The following is a 24352-nucleotide window of genomic DNA, read 5'->3' as shown; positions in this document are numbered from 1 at the left end:
CACACATCTCAAGTTTTCTGTTTGATATCAAAGTATGAAGACCCTCTAGCAATCTAGGGTTTTTAGTAATGCAGGTACCACAGTTCCCATGCTTCACAGATTTTTTTTTTTTTTTAAGTGAATTTTCTCTATTTTAGAAGAAAAAACCTTTTTCACTCCCGACATTCTATCACAGATGCTTTAACACAGATACTAAGCAAGTTATTACTAGCAAGTCAGAAAATTAGTTTGGTTTTGTTACATGTAAGGTGCCTTCAAGTGCTGATGCAGCTGCAATGGGAATCAAATGAAACTTTTTGGTTTTATACAACCTACCTGACACTGAACATTGGGCTGCTTTATTTCTGTTCTTCCTTGAAAGGTCTGCAGAGTCAAACTTGTCCTGGAGGAGTGCCTGGCACTGCCAGGGGCTGTAGGCACTGTAGGGAACTTCACGTGTTTGGGGTGCTTCATGGTATGAAAAGTCCTACCTTCAGGTCACAAAAAGAGGAGTAAAATGCCCCAAACCCAAACTTTCTGATTCTCTGTTCCGTTACCATAGTCTTCAAATTCTAACATCTAGGATCAATGTTGATCAACTTTCAATGTTCCGTTGTTACTTTCTTTTTATATTTTACTGGAAAATACAAGGAATTTGTTTTCTTTGTGAAGTGTTTTAATCCCTTCACATTTGATTCTCCTGTATTTAACCCAGAGCATGATGAGAATAGTTTGTGTTTCATCCTGGGAGCACACAAATCGTTTGAGACAGGGTACATTCATCCCCATAAGCATTACCTTTTCACCCCTAGAGCCAGCATGCTATAGGGGTTAATCAGGAATTCCTCAAGGATGTCATTGGTGTTCCCTCTATGGGTGCAAGGTGTGGAGCTGGGAGGTCAGAGGAGGGAGCAGGGCAGTACCTCCCACTTTTCTGCCCCACTGATAGGGGCTCCTGCTTTGCTTGGGGATGCCCTGTGCTGGTGGGAGTTTTCTGATCGGCACAAATTTTGTGTTAGGATTTTTACTTAATGGTCTGTGCTTAGAGGTATCACCATTACAGAAGTCGTAGATTCCCCTGGAATGGTTTGTCCTGCTGACTCCAAGAGACAAGATCTGACAAAGCTGGGATTTTCCAGCTTACTAGGGAGCTTTCAGCTGCCAGAGGTTTCTGTCCTTCCTCTTGGAGTTTGTGCCTCGAGGGAGGTGAAAACATCTTACACTTGAGCACTGTGCATCCAAGGATAGATTTCCCTTAAGGACTGTTATAAGCTGCCAGAGTTCAGCACAGACCCAAGGTTCCAACACAAGAAATCAAGGAGGTTCAAGTTGTTTTCCTAAAGAATTTCCACCCCTTTGGTCTCTGTGTAGCTAATGATATACAATGCATAAATTACGGTTCAACATTAAAATGAGCTGAACCCTTCAGACTTCCAAATGTTCTTTGCAGTGTTAAAAATCTCAAAGCCTTTTTAATGTGAATTACAGGGGGAATTTTATCAGTCTGAACCCTTTCTAAGGGATAAACAACAGAGACTCTCAAAAGTCCCTAAACTTCCTCAAAACTCCCTGAACCAAACACTTCAGGAAAAGGGGACTGAGATAAGTGATTACAGCTGGGGTGGTATCCCAAAGGGAGCAATCACAGCATCCTTATCCTCCCCCTTCCATCCTGGACTGTGCAGTTTCTGAGGCAGTCTCCTGGGCTGGAGAAACAGTTTCTCTGATCTAATGCAGCCACAAATATGTGACATTTATATGTATTTTCATAAATATCTACAATTATCTGCACAGCACAACAGTGGAAGTAAATACAGATACCTATTACTCTTGATGTGACTCTTGATAGGATATTCACAGGACAATTGAGAATCTTATGATGCTTTTTAGTGTCTGCAAAGCTTATTTTAGCAAGTGTAAAACACCTGTATTTCAGGAAATAGTCCTCTGAGCCATTGTTTTCCATGTAATTGCACTAATCATTTCTTGATGACTTTAAATTCTCATAAATGCAGTGATGACAATGTCCTAAAATCTGCAAAATGGACTAATACACAGAGTGTTGCCCTTAGCTTTAAAAAGGAAACAAAGTGCAGAACTTTCTTTGCCTTGTTGTGGATGAAAAAATATGTGTAAGAAGTTTTCCATCTGTTCTTTAGGTCCTGAGGAAGCAGATTTCAAGTGCAGCCCGAATTTCATCAGCTGCATTGGCACCAACAAATGCATCCACTTGTCCCAGCTCTGCAATGGGGTCTACGACTGCTCCGATGGGTACGACGAAGGAGTTCATTGCAGGGGTGAGTGAAAATTGCTTTAACCTCAAATCTTCCACTGTATTTTCTGTTTTGAGTTCAAAGAGAACCAGAATTTACTCCTTGGGAATACACATAGGTACATATGTGTGTGTATATATGTAAAACAACAGAAAGCGAGCTGATAGAAGCATATTTTAATATGTGTTTCAAGTTAATTTTAGGAAGTGTTTTGTGTGAACAAAAATCAAGTAAAAAATAAGCACCCAGGACTTTCAGAGTTTTCCTTTATTAGTTACTGGGCTTATATGATGGAAACTCTTAAATGAAAAGAAGGATGAGGAAACTCTTCAGTGAGAAAAACTTGGGCACATACTGTTTGCCAGGATGTGTTTTTTTCCTTATAACTTCTGTTAAAAAAAAATAAAAACCAAAAACCAAAAAACAAACAAAACAAAAAAAAAAAAAAAAGAAAGAAAACCACTGAAAAATGTGTCAAATTTGTTATGAGCATTATTTTGCATAGAGGACTTCGTTTCAGGAGGATTTTATACAAATAATCTACTGTTTAATAGAGTAGTCACCAAATTCTGACAAGGAGAAATCTTAAATAGAAGTTGGTGAAGGTCAATTATTTAATATCTCAGCTCTAGTACTCATGGCTGATTGAGGTCTGCCTTGGGGATAGTCATAGGGCCAAATCTTGGGTGCCTTGAGTCAGTTATTTTTAATCAGTAGATTTCCAGTTGTTGATGATGCTCAACAGATCTCATGTTCCAAACCAGAAATTCAGAGACAGGTCCTGGGACTTCCACTGCAATCCAATATGACAATATACAATGAAAGATACAATTAATGGTAGAGTTCAGAAAGTTAAATTAGAATTTAAAATTTCATGTGGACATATTTTCAGAGCTGTCAGAGTAAAATCTGAGATCACGCCAAAAATAAGCCACATGAAAAAAAAAAAAAAGAAAAAAATGCCATCTGGAATTAATCATTATAATACTGCTGACTTTACAAAACTACAAATAGTTATTTTTATATAACCAAATGAGGAGACTGGCTGTTATAAAAGACATGAAAATTCTTATTCACAGTGATAGGAATCATTTCTTTTCTTGAAGGCTCAACTATTTTATAGTCCTTGTTCAATGAGCATTACACAAAATCCAAATTTGTGTCAGTATATTGGTTTTAGCACTGGGCCCAGCATCCAAAAAACCCCCAGAAGTCAAACTGGCCAAAGCACTATTTGGCCTATACTGAAACTTTCTGAAGTTGCAGGTGAGTGTTCTTGGGAGAACAGTATTGATTCATTAAGTTCTGTTTAAATGTATATTCTGCAATTTTTCACATTTTTCTGTAAATTATTCTGGATGAAATGACAGAGGATTAAAAACTTCCAGTGCTGAATAATTATCATATTATAACTGTCGTATATTTTTATTGTATATCAAGTCTTTAAATGACAAGATTAATGGAAGTAGAAAATACATATATATAGATTAAAAGTAAAATCCTATGTTAGTGGAAATGAAATATTTTTGCTTTTCATATGTAGCATTGTGTGCATGTGTCCTGGACTTTGGAATGTGATAGCACATGAAATACCCAATCTTTATTCATGTCCTTTTAATTTATGCTCAAATACACCTTGTGAGATTCATATTGATTCCCACTCTTTTCTTTATTATCATACATGAATATGAAAACTGCCCAGTGGAAAAATTAATGTCTGCTTTAATAAATCACCATAAAATTTGGTAAAACATTCTAAACAAACATTTTTTCTAGACCCCACAGAACACCTACATAATGAAGTCTCACAGTACCTCCTCATCTAGTAAATTGATTTTTGTGGCAATTGCATATTTTTACTTGCTATTGAGGGCAGTACTTGAAATTATCACTGGACATATTTCTGTCAACAGAGCCAAAGAGTATAGAAAACCATAATTTTATATGATGATCCTGTAGTTTGTTGCAAACCACTGCCACTAAAGTGTCATTATGCTACATTCCTACGCATGAAATATTTGGTATTAATGCTTTATAGTTGTAATTACTGTCTCTCTCTATATGTATGTATCTATATATCAGAAAAATGTTTGGGTAACCTTTGAGTCATTCTTTACTTTCTGAGTCTTGAACGTGCAAGTCATATGTTGAACTCATTTATGTGGCCAAAAGTTGCAAAGTTACCTCAGAAATCCAGCCAAATCATTAGCTTTTTCTTTCTATCACTCACAAGAGTGGCATTGTGGCATTATCAATTCTGCTCTAATTAACAGTGTTCATGGGAAAGTTGTGATCGAGGAAGGCAACAGCACTTTTCAATATTCAGTTGCAAACAGCCCAGTTGGTCACAGAGCTATGGTAAAATAATCTATTGCTGGGAACACTGATAGGGCTGTGTAAATAAGTCACAGTCCAAGCACCAGGAAAATAAGTTATGGTATGAAATATGGGGGTGTCACAAGGGCAAAGCCCATTTCAGTGCACAGGTAACTCCAAAGGGGTGAAACCTTAAGAACTGATGGAGTGTAAGTATCCAGTAAGTGGAAGTATTCTAATTTCTTTCTCTAAATTTAACATTCTCACATTAATTCATTATTAACGATCTTTTAGAGATGTATTCAGGCCTGCACCTTTCCCTGGCAAGGGGAAATGCAGTCATATCTCCAGTGTGAAATGGTAATGTATGGAGAATTTCAAGGAAATAGTAGTAAATACAATGACACTCCTGTATTATCATCTTTTATTTCAGGCACATATGCATTTTTGCTGGTGAATGTAATGCATAAATTCAGGGGAGGTTGTGGCAATATGAAATAAAGAATGTTTTATTGTGTATGGTTGTTTCACATTATGTGTTCCAATGTCCTTCAGAGGAGAAAGGGGTGCGTAATTCACTGGATTTGAACCTCAGAGCATATAATGGTGATAAGACATCTGTATTTGGTCCTTTTGGATTTCTTTTCATTTTTTGACTAATTGAGGAATGAATGCTTTAGAGAGGCTGACTAAGCAAGGAATCAAAATAGATATTAATCCTTCCTATAAAGCTTTTACTGGGGCTCTTCAGCTTTCTGATAACTCCAGTAATTCCACCACGATCCAGCCCTGCTGAATGGGGGAGTTCATGCCCATCAGCTCCTGGGAGAGTTGATAAGGCTCAGATAAAAATTACCAGTGCCAAAACTAGAGCCAGGCTTGAGTAGTTCTAGTAGAAGACTGCTCCAGATCTGCTCTTAGCAATTAAGCTTCTTTCTTTGACACACTTCTTGAGGCTTCTTTTGAGAGCCAGGCCTTCATTTCAGCTGCATTTGCAGCCACTTTTGCAGCTCAGCCGAGCGATCAGGTGAGAACTCTCCTGCCCTAGGGGAGCTGCCAAATTATTGCAAACTGAACTATTTAGCTCCAAGTCTTTCCTTCACGGGGTTCATCCCAGTACGGGGCTGGGGTTGGCTTTGGTCAGTTAAAGCTGGGGTTGTGTGGCTGCAGCTTTTCCCAGTCTGATTTTGAGGTATTTTGAAGATTAAAATATCTCTTCTTATTTTTTTTTCCCCCCTGAAAGTTTTAGGAATGGTTCAGGCACATATCCATCATGAGTTAGTTGGACTTACCTGGCCTTGAGTATGTAAAGCATTAGATATAATTATTATGATAATTTCTAGAAAATTAAACTTACATTCCCATGAATCTCAGTAAAGGGTTTTTTTATAGGGTGTAGAGGTGAGCTGTACAGTTTTATAAATCAGTGCTTTATATATATGTATATGGCAAAAAATTGAATGTGGTGTGCCAAAATTGGGGTTTAGTCTTTCTCTGAGTTAGAGCTATAGGAAACTGAAACTTGTACAGAATATGGAGATCTCATTTTTTAATTAACTAACTTTAGTTATTATTTAGTAGCTCCTGGAATATCTGTGCTAAAATTTTTGATATTCCAGCCAGAAAATGCTAGAAGAATACTGCAAAAAATATCAGTGCAAATAGAATCCTTCTATCTCTTCAGATTTTTGGATCTTTATTAACTGTGATCTGAACCATAATCTCCAAAGTCTCTAATCAATAAAATATTCAAAGGCAAACTCTGGATCATTTACTATTAAAGAACTGCAGAACACACATTGAGAAATTTTGGCCAAAAGTTGTTCCGTTTTAGCAACCTACAATCAGAGTATTATTTTTCTGTTTAGGCTTTTTGAATGAATTGTCATTGTAAGTTGAAGATAAATGCTGCTATTACTGAATCATGTTTTCTTCTGGTCTTTCTATAGCTGGACCAGTGGGAAATTTTAAATAGTGTTTTCCAGAGGGGAAAATACAAATTTCAGAATTTTAAGGAAAATTCAGACCTTTTAAGAATGAGGCAAAGTTATAAAACTGAAAGATATGGACCTACATTTAGATCCTAATCTTGCTTTTTTTGCTTTCTAATGAAGTTGTGAAACAAGGTAACAAAAACCCCTTAAAAGAGTTATAAATGTTCCTCCATTTTCTCATGAGACTTTTTCTGGAAGTAATGCACACCTGCAAGAGAATTCCCTGTGAACTCATTTGATTTATTCTGACAAGCTTTAAATCACTCATCCTTTAAGGCTGTGATGTACAAAGTGTCACATGAGGTTGCTGAATCTGTGCACCCCCTGGAAATCTCCCAGCGCTCCTGATGTACCAGTGGGGCTGCTGAAACCACCCTGTAACATTTGGAATGATTCCCACTGCAACCACTCTGCATTCTGCATCAAGGTTTTCACTTGGGTTATGAGGTAGAGAAGAGAACAAAGTGTGGACATTACAATAAAACAATCAGGTGTTTTTGCTTTGGAACAGAGCTGCTAGGAAAGAGCTCTTTTTGTCTGGGTGAAGGCTGAATTTACATTGTTTAGTATTATGATATCTCCTCATTTCACCATCCAAACATCCAATTTCTTGTATATTACTCTCTTTGCTATCTTTTTGCCTTAATAGTGCATGATGTGGCTCTTTGAAATTAGTCAAGGTCATTTAGTCTATTCTACTGTGAAGACAAAGAACTCATAGGCTTGGTGATTTAATAACTTTCCATCACAAAATCCTTTTGCAGCAAAGCAAATTAGAGGAGGCTGGTTGGGGAATGAGCAGTGGAAGACATTTGAGTGATGTGATTTCATCCTGTGTTGATGGGCTGCTGCTGAAGAGGTTTATTAGGCTAGAATTCACAAATGAACGCTGTTGTGGAGGCATCAGCACTGTCTCTGTGGCAAATTAAGTGTAGGATTTAAATGTTTGGCCACGTAAGATGATAATATGTGATAGCAGATCATTAACTGGTGCATGGTTTGTAGAGAGTGTTGTGATCTTGTCCATTGAAGGAGCAATGCATGTTGGGTCTGCTCCCAGTCAGTATTTCCATTTCAGTTGCAGTATCCATCTTCCTGAGAGAAAATGCTGGATACTGTTCCTTACTGGCAAAATCAAGTGTTGGTCGGGTCTGGCCTCCCCGAATACAAATTTTGGTCAGGTTTTTAGCATACAAGTATAAATCCACACTCTTTCTTCAGGTCACAGAAACCATTCTTGCAATAGCAAATGCAGCGTTGGATGGTTAACCCATGGAGTTCTTCATAATGAGAGAGAGGAGTGAAGATTATAACTCAAATATTTGAGGATTTCAGTGATGCTGTTGCCCAATAAAATGCACGAAGTGTAGCAGAGATGTTAATCTGTCGTATTTGAGACAAGATGATGGTAGTTGGGAGGGCCAGTCCGTGGTAGTTAACTGGTTCATGTACAGGGCTGCAGAAACCTGAGGAAAGCAGTACAGTCAGTGACACAGGGGATGGAATGGAATGATCTGAGAAATCTTCAGATTTTACATCCCAGGGATTTAGGTTAAATGCTATTTAGTTGTCTGCTGTTGTTGTTGCCTGTTACTGTTTTGAAGCTGCCCTCTGCTGAGAAAACAAACATTTAAATTCGTATTATGAGCATGTCCTTTTCAGTTTTACTCAATCCACTTTCTGTGGATTAATATGTAGAGTTACCTGTTAATTTTTCCCTGTTAATAAACTAATAAGCTAATAAAACTCCTTAGGGAGTTTATCTTATGTAAGAAATGCAACAAGCTTTTTGTATGAATAAATCACAAAGGATTTTTATGAAGATAAATACTCTGGGCATAATCTGTCTATCACGAATTCCTGACATATTCACATGGCAAAAACCCTGACTCTCCTAAACTCAGCCTGCGAGCAGGAATTGTAACTGCTGCCTGGCTGCCATTAGTCCAATCACAGAGTAAATCTTAACTGCATTTTCAATATACAGGCATCAGAGACAGTTTTCACCCAGGAGAGACTGGGGCCTGACACCAAATGCTTGTGAAGCACTGGTAACCTTGAGGCATAGGGAGAACGACAGCACAGGGTCTGTCTTCAGCTATCACCACCAATATTTGGGAAGATGAGATAGCACAGACATCTTAAAATCTTATTTAGAAGGAATAATGGGGTTTTTTTCAGTTTCCTTTTGGCCATTTTTTATCTCTCTATTTTTTTCCTTCCAGGATATACAGAAGCTATTACATTTAGACCTATGGTGTGAGAATTTAATTACTATTTCTTGCATTAACTAATAGTAAAATTATATCCACTGAAGAAAAACACATCTGAGGCATCTGCCCATCAATAAAACATGTCATTAAATTTTCACGTCCTCTTTTTGCAGTGACATTATTTGCCTATTCATTGCTTCATTCAACAGTGTTAAAATAATTGGGCAACCTGGTGTTTGAAGTGGGGAAAAAAAAAATTAAGTGACAGGCATGTGTGCTGAAAAACGTGATTTTGGTCCTCCTAGAGCAATTTATAATGTCAGCCTAAATTTACAGAATGGTATCAAATTGGAGACAGAGAAGAAGAAAGAAAAGAGCAGATTCTGGGGCTAGCATCACATAATTTGTCAGAAGTGCAGTTGTCAGGTTTTTGCCCTGGGAGCCCTCAGCCAAGCTACATTACGAGAATGGTTTCAAGTTCTTCCACTCCTTGCCTGAGGGGATTTGACTTCCCAGCTCCTGATCTTCCCAAGGTGAATAAACAAATAAGGAAACTACATCTGTTCTGTGAAGGGGGTGCTTTTGCTCCTCTGAGCTCTTTTTTTCCCTGAGCCATAAACAGTTAAACATTTATTGCAGCAAATACTTGAAGCTCCAGGAGTGTTCATTTGCATTCTCATGGCAAAGACTGAGTTCTGGTCTCTTACTTGTTCCCACCTCAGCAATTAGCTGTGTGTTGTTAAGCAAAGGGGTAAATTCTGGGAGCTGGGGTAGGAGCATTCCCACCTGGAATGCATATGCCTCTGCACAACATCCACCTGCCTGACCACCTGCACGCAGAACACAACAGATTCTGCCTTTTCACACACTGCAATGCATAGCTGAAATGAGAACTCACCATTTTTTTCTTCCAGACAAGGGCTTTACTTCCTTACCGTTCCCCACTTCTTGCGTTTTTCAATTTTAAGCTCATGGAACTGTATAATCAAAAAGCCCAAGTCGTTCTCAAACTGTGTAATATAGTTTAAAAATTAAAATTTGCCATCATTTCTGAGACTATGATAAACAAGTCAAGATGTCACCAGCAATTTTAAGTGAGATTGATACTACTCGGTGGTGTGAAGAAGTTTGCTTTGACACATTGAGAAATTACTCTTACTCTTCCACTCGGAAGCAAGAACATGCACAGAGCGTACAAAAACTGATTTTCAGAATTCATTATACCCTCTCAGATTCCAGTCATCTTTTCTCCACAAAAATCTAGGAAAGTGTAACTTAATCTTTAACTCACTGCAGTAATGCCTGTAATTTGAGTTATATGTCAAATGTGCAGATTGAAATACTGTGAGATGATGCGGAATAAGTTAAAAATTGTGGGGGAAAGGGGAAAAAAGAATACCTGGAAGTGAAAACAGAAACTGGGGAAACACAGAGCCCAGTCAACAGCAAGGTTCAGTATAATCCTTCATGTGAGGGATTGTCAAGCAGACCTACTTTAAATCAGGATTCTCTGGAGCTACATGCATCAAAGAATAGGAACGTGTTCCCAGTGCATTGACTCAGATCAGAAAATAAGAGTTTTCCAGGAGACTCCATAGCCCAAAAATATTTTATCTATTGTGAAAATGGGTGTGTTGAAAGCATTGTTGCTGTGCATGAGTGATAAGATATAAGCTGTGTGCAAGAAGGAAAAAAAATACAAAATAGTTATGATGAGGCCTGAGTCCTACTGGAATGAATGGCAGCATTTCCTTGGGTTTGGGCTTCTGGGCTGGGCCTATCCAAACAAGAAAAAAAGTGCCTAATTTTTTTTTTTTTTTTTTTTTAATATCTTCTATTCAGGTTCTCTAAGTATTTACATGTGCAAAAAAAAAAAAAAAAAAAAATTAAAGAAACTCTAGGACACTGCTACATCTTGAGAACAATGAGCCATGTTTCAAGCTTGGGATGAGACCATGACCCACTCTCTGCAAATGAATGATGTTTTCTGGCATTCAGCTGTTGAAAAAGGCTGTTGTTGTTGCATTGGCTGCTGCCTGAGTGTCTCTTTGTAGGGGTGGCATACCCTGGTAGAACAAAGGCTTTGAAATCAAACTTGCTGAGGCTTCATCTAGCATCTTTCTGAAATAATTTCTGGCTATCTAGACCTTCTTTAAATCCATTAACATGTAGCAAAGTATCAAAAGTGCTGTCTGGAAGATAAGGTGTCTTGTACATGGGATGGATTATTGGAAAAAAACACCACCGTCCATATTCTCAAAGGAAGTGTTGGCCACTAGGATTAAAAACAAGGAAAAACTAGCATCAGTCCAGATTATGATTCCAAAAAAAGGTTTATCTCATGCACAGTTACACTTTTCTGGCTTTTCAGCTTGGTTTTCACACTCCTGTGAGATTCCACAACAGCTGATGTCACATTCCCACAGCAAGATCAGTAAGGGAGAAGATTTCTGTGTTTTGCAATAAAAAAAATCATTCATAGTAACTTAAGCCCCAAACACATTTCTTAGCCCCACTATGCAGAAGGTCATAATCCTCACTCATTAAGAACTAAATACGGTCTTTTAAACAAATGCCCTGTTTAATTACCAGCAGGCAATTCAGCACAATTAGTTGCTGTCTAAGGTACTTTTTATTTTCTAATGGTCTTGCATATTTCATAACCACTTTCAAAACCATGCATCAGATGGAGGACCTGCTACTTGTTTAATTGGCTTTTTCCCTCTCTTAATGATGTGCATCTCCTAGAACTTTAGCAGGGATTATTCCAGCTTACAAATAAAAAAGAAAGCAATAGTTCACAATTTTGAAGTAGCAGAATTTGGTTGTCTTTTAGCAAATTGAGCTTTTTTTAATCCACTGCAAGACAGTGAAGCAGAATTGCATGAAACATTTATGTGCAGGTAGCTTTTAGTTTTCTACATGAAAGATGTGAATATAATTTTACATTCTCAGACTAATGGCACACAGTGGCATCAGGAGGACAAAAAAGAATGGGAGTAAGTTCTGCTCTGCAAAATGTTACATAAGGTGAGCACAGTTGCATTAAAACAAAACTGTTCAGACATTCTGAGGACTCTCATTTAAGGTACATGGTAACCAAAACCACTTCTGTGAGGCACAATTGCTCTGCTTTCTGCCATGAGCTGACACTTATAATGTATGTTAAAAAATAATCAGTGAATTACCCATAAATTTAAGTGGGCACAATTTGGGGCCCATACTTAGGTTTTGTGGTAAAAGTGAATGTCCTGTGTGCAAAAAAACCATCAAGTGAGCCCTTCAGGAAAACCTGGGAAGGCATCTTGCCCTTCCCGTAGGATCTGGATGCTTTGATTCTTAGTGAAGAGAAAAAAAATCCCAAACAAGTCCAAACCAAATCTGATGTTGGCCACAGTGTCTGTTGTTAAAGGATAAAGCACTGTGCTCTTCAAACTGCAATTTCTCTCTCTTGAGCTTAATGGGGAAAAAAAAAAAAAAAAAAAGCTTTAAATAGCAGTGTGGCTTTTCCTGACATGGTGTGGTCTACAGTTCAGCTGCAGGAAAATGGGGATCATGGATGGTCCATCTCTGACTGAAAAGGTTACTGGGTCCTACACACATGTCCTGTTTGGGTTTCCAAAGGAGAACCAGATAAAAGGCAAAAAATATGCCCTTACATGATCTTCATGAAGAATCAGCTTTTCTGCTCTTTGAAAACTTCTATTTTGAAGTCCACTAATATGTGTCAGATTTCTTGATGTTGTCTTGAAACTGTACCAAAGACATGAATTGTTGCAGTTCAAAAACTATTACATTTTTGGGATACAAATTTCATGTTAAATGCAGAAATTTTCAATCTCACGATTTACGTTTCTTAAAAAGTCCATTCGTTACTTGTAATAAAAAATTTGTTCTGTCAGTCCAGGCATTTTTTCCCTTCTGATGCCAAAGGTGCCTAGAGCTGAGAGGAGCCATTTGGAAAGTGTCTCAGGTTTTCTAAGACTCACCACAGAGTCAGAGAGAGCCCTTGCTGTATATAAAGGATAGAAGTACTCCCTATGATACATCCCTAAGGATGTACCTAAGTCCTGTCACCATCCCAGCACACAGCTGGAGAGGGAAGCTGGGCAGGATGTGAAGGCACACAGAGCTGGACAGGAATTGGGTGGTTGTGGACACCAGCTCTGAAAACACCCCTGTGCATGCTGAGAGCAGGGACCAGAGTGCTTGGAAAGGATTTATCCCTCCAGTACTGGCATATGGGAAATCAGTCTGTTGGTCCTATAGCACCGCTGTTGGTGTTCACCAAGGGACCCAGGATGCTCTTTTCAATCTATGGATTGAGAATAAAAGTAGGAATTGCTGTTGGCTTGTGTTAGCACGAGTTAGAATCATCCCCCAAGTAAAAGTAATGTGAGTGAAATACAATTCTTGTTAACGGGTGCATCTGCAGGCCTTTGCTTCTGACTTCAGCTGCAAAAGTGCTGCTCACATCAGTCTTTTTCCCCTAATGAAGGCACAGCTGTGCATTTAGGGATTGACAAATAGTGTGATTAGGAATTCCAGACTTCCAAAATAGTTTATCTGCTTTCAGAAAGAGTTGTTGTTAGCGACTAATTCTTGGTGAAATTTGTTACTGTCTTGTGCTGAGGACATTTCTGGTGGTGAAGCACAGAAAAGCTGTGGCAGTTTAGTAAATCTTTGCATTGTCCAGAATTTATATGGTGCTTCATTTGATTCTGGGATCTGGTTAAGCAAGTGAGACTCTGTTAAATCTGAAAACATTAGTTCAAATAGAAATTAATTGGGGTTTCTTTGGTTTTGGCTGGAGGTTTCTTGCCATTTCTTGTCTCACCCCTGGTAGTGGTGTTTGCCTCAAGGAGAGGTGGACTCAGCCATCCCGTGCTGGTTCTGGGCACAGAACCTACTGTGCAGTGATCTTCTTCAGCTGTAATTCATGTTCTATCCTGAATTTCTGCTCAGGAACTCCTTCCCTGCGTGGAAGGATTATAAATGGAGACAATAATCTGTTTGGACTATGTAAAATATGTCCGAGGTTTCCAAGGAGCTGACAATGCTGATGATCAGCACTGTGAGTTCTGCTGGCAGGTAGCTTGGAAATGTTGATTATGGTGCTAAACATTGCTTGTGCTCGCATCTGGATGTTAAAGAGGACATTTTTTAGGGGGAAAAATGTGGGGGGGGGGGAAACATAACATGATAATTGATTTTGGTCTTTTTTAATAGGTATTAGCCAAGAAATTGTGGAGTTTTTAACGCAGACTAATCTAGATGGTGTTGAATTTTGCTGCACATAGAAGGCTAGGATATTTGTAAATTAAAAAGTCAAAGGAGAATTTTAAAAACAACTTGACATTAGCTCTTTAGCAAAACACCACAGACCCTGCCTGTTCTAAATAAAAATACAGGTTTTGTTGTTTTCCCATGCTGATGTGTTTTTCGAAGAGAATTGCAGAAATCTCTGCTAAATCCATGCTAAATTCATGGTGTTTACTTTAGGAAAGTCAGACAATGTATTTTAGAACTAGAGTTTAGGATTTAAAAAAAAAATTATTTTATCCATCATGACAAAGATTAAAAGTAATCACTGGAAATTAAGAAAGAAGACAACATGATTTTTAAAACAAATAATTTAAACTATGAAGAGTCCCTGCATTTGGATGAGAGGTGTCGTGAGTGATAATATCATGGGAACTCTCCTGTGCTACTGGAAAAGCACAAATAATTGATGAAATTGGGAAAACAGAACAGTTGATCAAGAACCTTCTGGATGTGGAGGGGGTGAAGGTGGTGCTGAGCTGCAGGGGACCTCTGGATCCAGGCAGGAAAATGCCCAAGGGAAAAGGAGAGTACTGAGTTTCCAGAAGTTCACTGAGTTCAGATAGGGAATTTTCTTCCTGGAGCATCGTTATTCTTCCTGGGTATTCTCCTCTTGTTTGCTCTGGACAGATTTTCCAGTGGGCAGGAAATAACCTGGAGCTGATGGATGGTAGGGCTGGTCAGAACCTTTGAAAGCACATCTAATGTTGCCTGGAATAAACAGCCAGGCCATTGTAAAGCAGCTTGAAAATTGCTTTTACCTCAATCCATATATGCTTTTTTAAAAAACAGATGTGTGTCACCAGCTGCAGTGTAATTTACTTTTAGAATGTTGTGCTAAAACTTCTCCAGTCTCCTCAAAGAGTTATCTAAATATGGATGTTTTCAAGGAAAAAAAGATGATCAATCCAAAACACTGCGGGAGAAAGCCTTTATAACTGTTCTGAAGTTAATTAGAATTCATAGTATTAATTCACATTTCTTGTCAAAAATGCTTTAAAAAATATGTTTGTGTTAAAAATTGTGGGTGCTTGATTCCTTTAAACTTGGGAGATGTTCTGGAAAATTTGGAAAGGCCTGATTGGTCTGTGTGAAATGGAGTCCTTGGCACATGAGGCAGTTGCCTCCTGTACTGGCCATGGTATTGGCTGTAATTTTCTTATTTCCCTTCCTATTTCCCTGGGCTGGCTGCTCAAGGATTGGAAATTTTCTGTGACAGAGAAATACCTGACTTGATAGAGGGGATCTGGTGTGTAGTTTGAACTCCTGGGTACTAAGGTAATAATGATTACCTTGTAATAATTATGGCTAATCACTCCAGAGACAATTATCACACACTTAAGTGTGTGCATAAGGGAAAACCCGTGGTTGTTCCGTGGAGCTGGGATCAATGAGCCTGTAAGGTACCTTAGGATGGAATACAAACAACCTGGCTGTTCAGAACACTCAACAGGCCCTTCAGTGACAAAACACCAAGAGTGGGGAATAACAAAATAGTTTCCAAAACGTTTGATTGATCTGCAAAATGAAAGCAAGTTCAAGGGGGAAAACATAGCACAGGCTGCACAAAAATTTTATCAGTGCTCAGCACTTCAGTAAGAAGAAGCACAAGTTAAGGAAGAGATTTTAAAAGAATGTTTTAAATGTTTGCTTTTTCTCCTTGCTATAGCAGTTTGTGTAATAAGAATCAATGGCTATTTGCCTTTTAAGTCCCTGTAATCTCTCAGTGGAATGAAAATTTGAGAATGTGTTTCCCTGGCACAGTGAAATGCTTTGTGGATTTATATCGATGAAGATCTGTAGGCTGTTTGCAGTGGTGATATGTGCTTTTAATCCATCCATCTTTCAACGGTGACAAAAAGCGGCTGTTCTCGTTTTAATCATAAAGTTAACTTCAAAAATGAGATGTCAGTAAGAAAAAGAAAGTGATTTTCATCTTTTAATATCACTACAGACCCATTTTTTATTGATAGGTGCCAGAAAAGGTTGCAATCATTCCTCATGGCTTTAAAGCAACGAGGACTTTACTCTGAGCACATTACATCTGCACCAGTGGCTTTAAGAAAGTGTGGCTCTTGTTCCTCACAGCCAGGAAATGATCAAGTCCATAAGTACAGGATTTAGGTATTTTAATCATCGCCAGGAGTACCCAAATCTATTAATCATTTTGTTGTTGTTTGACTAATGTTCTGTCATTTGGCTTGGTTTGCCAACACATTCGTTTGTTGCTTGTTTTTTTTGTCATTGAGTTATAATTTCATTATTCTCTGACCTTCTTTGTCCTCTGCTTGTGCAATTGCAGTGTAAGGGTGGTTGATGCCATTTGGATAGAATAAAGAAACATTCCAAACTTTTGTTTTCCGGTGTAGCTGCATGGAGCATAAATCCGAGTTAGGTTCAGCTGATTTTCTGCTGTGGTTGTAGCCGTGACTGCTGGCAAAGAACCAAACACAATGAGACAGTCCAACCTGGAGGGTGCCTGGGTAGGCAAGGAGCATGGTGAGCTGGACATCTCCATCAAAATTTCACATAAACTGCAGGTTGAGGACTGTTGAAATTGTAGTCTGGATTGTTTTAAAACTGATAAGCCAGATATGTTGAAAATATGCATTTTTTAAAAATTTCTATTATTGCCTCAGAAGTTTTTCACAGCAAAATGAATTGGCTTCTGTTTAACTGCAAAACATCTGCAATACCTTTCCTCTTCTAATTGGTGCTATAGATTGAAAATTCAAGGTTACTTTTATTTGAGAGCACTTCAAAACGAATACTATAGAATAGGGTGAGGGGGAACTTTTTATGCCCTACATGGGGAAAAGCTGATGTAACATTTTGAAAACAGGAATTTAATGCACTTCAAAGTGTTTGAATTCCAATATTCTGAATAGTTCATGGTTACTCTGGTGCATTGATATAATTTTCCCCCACTATTCATATTTTGCACTACTGTGAAGCCAGACATACTCCAAAGTCTGCCTCAGAGGCTTCCACTTCAGCCAGACATTAAATATCCTGAGCATTCATATATTGTCATGTGTATCTAAACTCAGACCAAACTACTCAATCTTTCTACCCACAACTAATATTACGATAATGACAATTAATAAGATAATGGATCTAACACTTGTGTGATAAACTTTTCTTTGGCATAATGGAACTGTGTAGTAAAAAAGAAAGAATGAAATATCAAAACCTTTCACCTCTGAGGGATTTTGTATCATTTTTATTGGACTCACAGGAGTGATGAGGAGATGAGAGAGACTGTCTTTCCCTGCCCTGATAGCCTCCAAGATAACACATCTTTATGATTACAGAACTCACCTGTTCACCAAGGTTAATAGTGGTTTTAAACAGTGGCTTCTCTTTGGTGTGTGTCCTGTACTCCAGGAGGATAATAAGCTGTTAATAAATGGTTCTGCCTGCTAGCTCTGTCTGGGCTTAAAGGCTTAAACAGAACCTCCATCCCCAACAGGAACAGGGAGTTTGTGCCTCTCTTACACTGTGTTCTCACTAATGGCCAGGGCACTGACTCCATGCCTTAAAACCTCCCACAGCTCCTCACCTTAGATTTGGATTCAGCTCTGGGCCTCTCATGGAGGATGATCATTATCGTTGTTACTTAACTGCCTTCTCCATCTGTGCATCAAGTGCGGGGAGATCCTCCCAAACAAAAACAAATCTGGTGGCTGCGTGGAAATTTCAAGCAGCTGTGGCCTACATAGATAGGGTTTTGTGTGTGCTGCTGCTGAGTGCTCTGCAAAATACACCATCACTGAGCCCATCTCCCGGGCTCAGGGTGCAGTGGGAATGGGGTCTGTTAAAGAGAAAATTAACTGCACAATGAAAGAAGAATATTTGCTTTCAGCCGCTCTTCTTTTATCTTCTTTCCAGGCCTTGTTTTTGCTTTATCTCACTCATGTTGTGGCAGAAGTATGAATGCTGATGTGCCAATGCAGATCCCAAAGTATGGAGTCTAGGAACACTTCACTTATTCATACAGTGGCAGCTTGAGTCTGATTCAGTGCATGTTACACAGTTTGGTTCCTAAAAGGGGTGTACAGGGTGTTCTGTACAGCATGGAGGGCAGTTTGGTACCTTGCATCAATGGCCTTAGTTGTTGAAAGGGCACCAAGATGTGCCTGTTCCTCAATGGCAGTGGGCTAAAGGGGAGATGCTAAATGTGAGATGCCAGGTGGGTGAGGGGAAATGGAGAGGAGTGGTCATGCCAGAGGCCTTGGAGTATCCAAGAGCTGGGCCTGGTGCTGCTCTGCCTCCCTCACAAGGACTCTGTGTCCAAAACAGAACTAGAGCTCCATGGCTCAGGTTAGGGTAGCACTTGGTTCCTCTGGTGTTTTAGCCCGAAGTCCAGGTGTGCTGCTTTCATTATCTTGACAATAAAGGCCTTGTTCTGCAAGACCTACACAGACTGAACTTTCTTTAGCTGCCCTATTTTACTTTATACTGAGTTAACCACTATTAGAGGCACCAAGGCTGCTATAACAAATTCCCTGCCTTCCGTCCTGGACATGGATACATTTCAGTTTGACGATGGTTCTTGGATAGCTCGGAATTACTTTATGATCCTTTTGCATGGAAGATTATTACTGTTCAGCACTGACCTGAATATTTTTCTTATGTGTTAATACAACTGCTTGGCACTTTGAAGCAGAATCGAGGAATAAAAGCATAACCTCCCACACCAAGGAGCTGTAGTATGAAGTGGTTTTAAGAAACAGTTGTGAAATCCTAATGTCCTGCTCATACCTTTTGATGTTTGGGAGGCTGATAGATCGCTCCTGTGCCCAGCCATAGGATTTGTCTGGCATGGGAGCTGCTATTCTGCTCCTGGCAGGCCTTAGCACACATAGGAGGGAGGAGGGCTCAGCACAGAGGACTCTCAGGTTGCTGCACCTTCCCTTCAATGATTTCTGAACAGTCTCTTCTGTCCTCATGCTTTTTTCCCAAAACACATTTAAATCTTATGCATGGAAATCAAATAGAAAAGAAATTACTTTCATTATGTTGGTTTTATTTGTTTTCTGACTTAGTCTAATGCTCAGGATTATTCTAGCCAAAATAAATTACACATTAGAAGCAGTGCAACAAAGGTATGTATAGTTTAAATGGAAAGAAGTTGATATCAGCAAAAGTGCATAAATATGAGAGAAGCCCAACTGTGCATATTAGGGAGACAATAAATGAAAGTAGGCCATTTTTACACAGTTTTTAAACAAAATTGTTATTCATTACTGCACTGTCTGTGCTTTTGTCCCTTCTGCATTTTCCACCTACTCTTTGGTATTGATTTGGGGAAGAATCATAATAATATTCCACAAAAGAGGGATTTGTAGCTTGTGATAGCAATTCAAATGCTTACCTAAGGAAACTGCACCCTTCTAGAGTCCATCTACCCCAGCCCAGAGGTGGAAACAGACCGTCTTGATCTTGCACCCCATTGAGGTGCGTAGTAAAGGTAGTGAAGAGCAGCCAAGGCATCAAAAACAGCCACCATCCACTCTGCTGTTGTATTTCCTGACTTTTTTATTCTTTTTTTTTTACAGCAATGCTCACAAATTATCAAATGTATTGTTGTAAACATCAGCGCATTATTGCCATGGATAAGCTGTACTGAAAAATCTATATTTCATGGAGCCTAAGTTGTGCTGAATATCCAGAGATATTCAGTAGCTACTTCAGCCCTTCCTGCTGGGTTTTTTTATGTACTTCAGGGAAGTCATTTGGGATGCTTGAGTCACCAAAATTTAAGGTGACATGACAACCCATAAAAGCATTTCAGTCTCCCAGCGACACTTAGGCGCCGTAAGAAAAGCAGTTAAACAACTGAGAATCTCCGTGTTGATTTTGTCGATCTTCCTTACTGTTTGCTTCCATAAAAAGAACTCCACAATTCCATATTTTGCACTCTTTGCCCCTGAATGACCAACACAGTTGTGCTGTTGGCTGTGGAGCAGTGGAACCAGCAGGAAGCTGCCGTCTGTCCTGAGCAGGAGAGGTGACCTTGAGGGTGACCCCTCCAGCACAAAGGAGAGAACAAATGGAGAATGTGCTGCTCTAATATTCCACACTGCACAAAATTAGAATCTGTTTTAATGACATTCCATTTTCTTTGTGACCACCCCAACACTTACTCCTCATAGCAGATATACTTCCTTTAAGGCCGAGCTGCAGGGTCTTTTCTGTTACAAGTTCTGACAGTTTTTACTACAAAGCCAGAACTCTAGAAGGGAAATCACACCTGCTGCAGTTTTCCTTCTATGTGTAAAATTTTGCAATCTGCTACTCATGCTAAGGGAAACTCCTGGGAGCAAGGGCACAGGATTGAAGTGCACTATCAAGAGGACTCCTTGGAACATGCCCGTGTTCTTGAACAGAGAACTATTCTGTTACCAGAGTATCTGTGCTGGGTTTGTTTTATAAAAAGAGGAGGTTTTTCCAGTCCATGACCTCTAGTCTTGAGCTGGAGATGATCCAGGGGTTGCTTTCACACTTCCAGGCAGTACCTACTGGGTACCAACTGTCCAGACATTCTGATCTGGAGTTTCTTGGCCATCCTGCCAAACCATGCTTCTTCACAAGGCAAAGCACCTTGTAAAACATTGTGGTTTGTGTTTTCCAGTTGGTTGCAAAGCAGATTTACCTACTTAGATCGCAAGCAAATGCCAGTCTGTCTCTTGACCATCCATTTGATGTGTTTCATGTCCTGTTCAGAAGTGACATGCTTTAGCCAGGAATTCATGCATGTTCAGAAGTAAATCTTATACATGGAACTGGTTTTAAGAGGACGTTTTAGGTTTTTTCCACAGCACTGCCAGCACCATTTAGGCAAGATTTCTGGCCATGATAATCAATTTCTGACAGTGGAAGCTGACAAGAGCCAGCAATAGCAGTAAATTAATGTAAGGGAGGCAGCAAATATGTATTTAACATAGATTTCATATTAAAAATCAGACTGAGTTTATGCACTTTGGTTGTGGATCAAAGGCTGAGACACAATCTTCATTTAAATTCTATCTTCATTCCTGTTGGTGTGTAATGAATAAATATTACAAAGGACAGTAAGCAAAAATTAAATATCCTACAAAAAAATGTTCCATTTTAACTTCTCGGGTTTTTGATTAGGGTTTTTTTTTCTTGGTTTGTTGTTGTTATTTTTTGGTTTGTATGTGAGGCTTTTTGTGTATTTTTTTTTCCCATAAATGACATTTACAGGTGTATAAACTAAATTTAGTTCATTTCCCCAACTTTAACAGATGTTACACTTCTGACAAGTATTCCCCCGTCAAAAATTTGTGCATTTTAGTTATTTTAATGTCATTTAACTTATTAGGAATGCAAACAAACAAATAATACAGACATCTCCTTTGAATTAATATATTAAAATATCATTCTGTTTTCCTTCCTTTCCCACGGCTTTATAGCTTAGCCATGCATTGATTAAAAGAAATTATGCACAAGAAGACTCCATGGGATAAAAATGAAATCTGTATCGATCTCAGTTACTCCTAAATTTTATCAGAATTTAAATTAAAATTCTTGGAAATTAGTGTAAGTCAGTGTATTTCAGTGAGATTATGATAGTTGGAGATTTATTCCATGATCTCTATTTATTACTATAATATTGAGTTGATTGTATTTGCCACTTTTCTTTACATTCTTGACAGAGTTCCAAAAGTAGTGGACTAACTGTTGAAGCAAATATAAATTTAAGATGAAGGAAATACACTTTTTTTCCTAAAGCACATCTGCATTTAATTTGAAAAGGGACAGCAGGTTCACAATGCTGAAGGTATTAAGCTAATGTTATTTATTTACTAATTGTATAGTCTAGAGATGTCAACAGTGCACACGGTCATGTTAATGTTCTGATGGTGCTTTTTGAGATCTCAAAAAGGGTTTCTGCTTTATTTTAAAATGGTTTTGAGACTCTCAGTTTTTCTTCTCAACAAAGCAACAGAAAGTAGAGATACCCTAAAATACCCAAATGCTGAATGGATCATTCTCTCTGGTGCCACCACTGGTTGGCATGAGATGACAGCCAGACCACAGTTTCAAGTTAAACTGAAGGGGTGTCAGAAAATATTTTTATTTCAATTTTACGGATGAAGAGGAAAACCAAAAGAGTTTTAGCGATTTTTCATGAGGTCTGCTGCTTCACCAGGAAATAAACTGAAATTTCAAAGCACCTAAAGCATGTAGCTGTAGGTCCTCTCTGTATTATTACGGCACTGCAAAAGTAGTGTATTTGCTGACTTCTATTCAATTGGTGCCAATGAAATTAATCACTGGGTTAATTCTAACCCCAGTTTTGCTGACTCGCCCAAACTATGCTGTCATATATTATTACAGCAATTTATACAGGATGACAGTTTTATACTCCTGAGGTTGAAATTTTAAAAATGCAATATTATTTATATGAACGTGTTAAGTGACAAGAGAATTCATGAAATATAAAAGCATGGGCTGAAATTCCTCTGAGCTTTCCCTGCCTAAGTGACCAGCTAGTGAGATTTTATGTGTCATTTCAGCCAGTTAGACAACTTGTCTCCATAAATCTCCTCAGCATCCAGCCAGGTGATAAAATTTGTGTCAGACACAATGGTGCTGTTTATCATTTCATGTGCAAGTTTGTACACATTCCCACTCCTCCGCACTGCTATTAGATCTAAGTAGACAAGTATGATCGATGTATCCTGTGCAGGAACACTGATCAATAGATCTTCCTTTGCTGGAAAATAAAAATTTCAGGTTAACAAGTTGATGGAATTCCACTGATCTTCATTGTGGGGTAGATTGTGAGTTTCCCAAGAGGACAGAGTAATATTCAGAGATTATCAGTATGGTTTTCCCTGTTGGAAAAAGTATTAATTAATATAAAGCATTGCCAAAAAGTTTCTGTCAAAGTGTGTTCTTCTGTTATTACTAAAGATTCCATGAACACTCCAGAAAAATTATTTGGATTTGTAAGTATGGAAAAAAACAGAAGGAAGTCTTTGTTAAGGAATAGGAGAACTCTCCCAATCTCCGCTTCCCATGGTAGATGACATTTTCCCATTCTTGACACTTGGTACGAAATAGCAAAACTCTGAATTGTTTCCAAATAAAAAAAAAAAAGAAGAGAGTGCTGCATATCCAGAGCTTTATGCTCTCCTTGTAATTAGTATATTTTACACTACATATGTTGGTCTTGGAAACAAAGAAGACAGGAGCATCCCCCATGGGCAGTTGCCTCTCATCGGAGAAGTTAAACCAGGGGTCTCAGGAGATCACTCTTTCTCTGTTATTGATTCTAGTTAGACAAATCAAGATGAACAGAAAACTTCTTAATTTATTGTTAGAGATTTGCCTCGAGTGTCCCAAAAGCGACACGATAGCATTTTCTTTAAGACAAAAACATTGCTCATCTAAAAAAGAAAACAAATCTTTATCAGTTGAATCTTGGCATGTTTAACAGTGCCATCTGGTGACCTCTGCCATAACGACAGCGGTGTTGCTTGGAGCATCCTGCTTTTCAGGGTCTGCACAAACACCTGCGTGTTCCCAAACTCTGCTGAGGGGCAACCTGAGACATTTCGTATTTCTGTTTGTCTTTCTTTACTCTGCAGCTTCCAAAACTGAGCTAAGTTGATTCATGCAGTCTTATTTTTGTCTTGATAATAACACATTGGAATAATATCCATGTGATATTTTATGGTTGTACATCTACCTGTAGGAAGAGACATGTGATTATATCTGGGTAACCAGACACTGGCACAATTAATAGTCCCTTTTTGAAAGATTCCTGTGAACTTGCATCATCTAAAGGCAAATCCCTTAAATCACTGGTGAGGACTCCATTTACAGTGAGGGACCTTAACTGTGACAGTTTCCCTTCTTTTCTTATCCAAATTGATTTTTAATATTATTGTTGACTGTAAAACTCTTAAACTTGCAGTGCCATCTCCCCCCAGTGACGAGATAGACATAATTTATATTCTTAATCCTTCCATGTTTTGTGCGTTGACATTTGAAATATTGCAGGGCAGGGACTCTCTAACAATGAGTTGTGGGGATCTCAATTTCGATCTCTGGAGACTACTTGCGGTAAAACAAGCTGCTAGAACTATTTTTAAAAATTTTATTTAAAAAATAAATTTGCATTCAAATTTAAATTTTGAAAAGGTTTTAGGAAAAGCAATAACTTAAAATGTTATCAAATGTTGTTTTTTCTTCATGGCTACAAAATTGGTGCAAGAAT

The 24352-nt window shown here is 38.5% G+C and overlaps 1 protein-coding gene across 1 annotated transcript in view; it reads left to right on the top strand.

Annotated features, from left to right (window-relative positions):
• LRP1B (LDL receptor related protein 1B) overlaps positions 1-24352 on the top strand; it is a gene marked incomplete at both ends in the record, with an annotated part of 635176 nt that overhangs the window by 261569 nt on the left and 349255 nt on the right. The window contains one exon of the mRNA XM_082285346.1: positions 2139-2276. Within this exon, the coding sequence (XP_082141472.1) occupies positions 2139-2276 (138 nt within the window). The remainder of the gene's footprint in view (positions 1-2138; positions 2277-24352) is intronic.

This window comes from Coloeus monedula (assembly GCF_965178545.1).
Source record: "Coloeus monedula genome assembly, chromosome: 7".
In the NCBI taxonomy this organism is placed as follows: domain Eukaryota; kingdom Metazoa; phylum Chordata; class Aves; order Passeriformes; family Corvidae; genus Coloeus; species Coloeus monedula.
The sequence above is the reverse complement of the archived record's forward strand: the minus strand, read 5'-3'. Positions and strand labels throughout refer to the sequence as shown.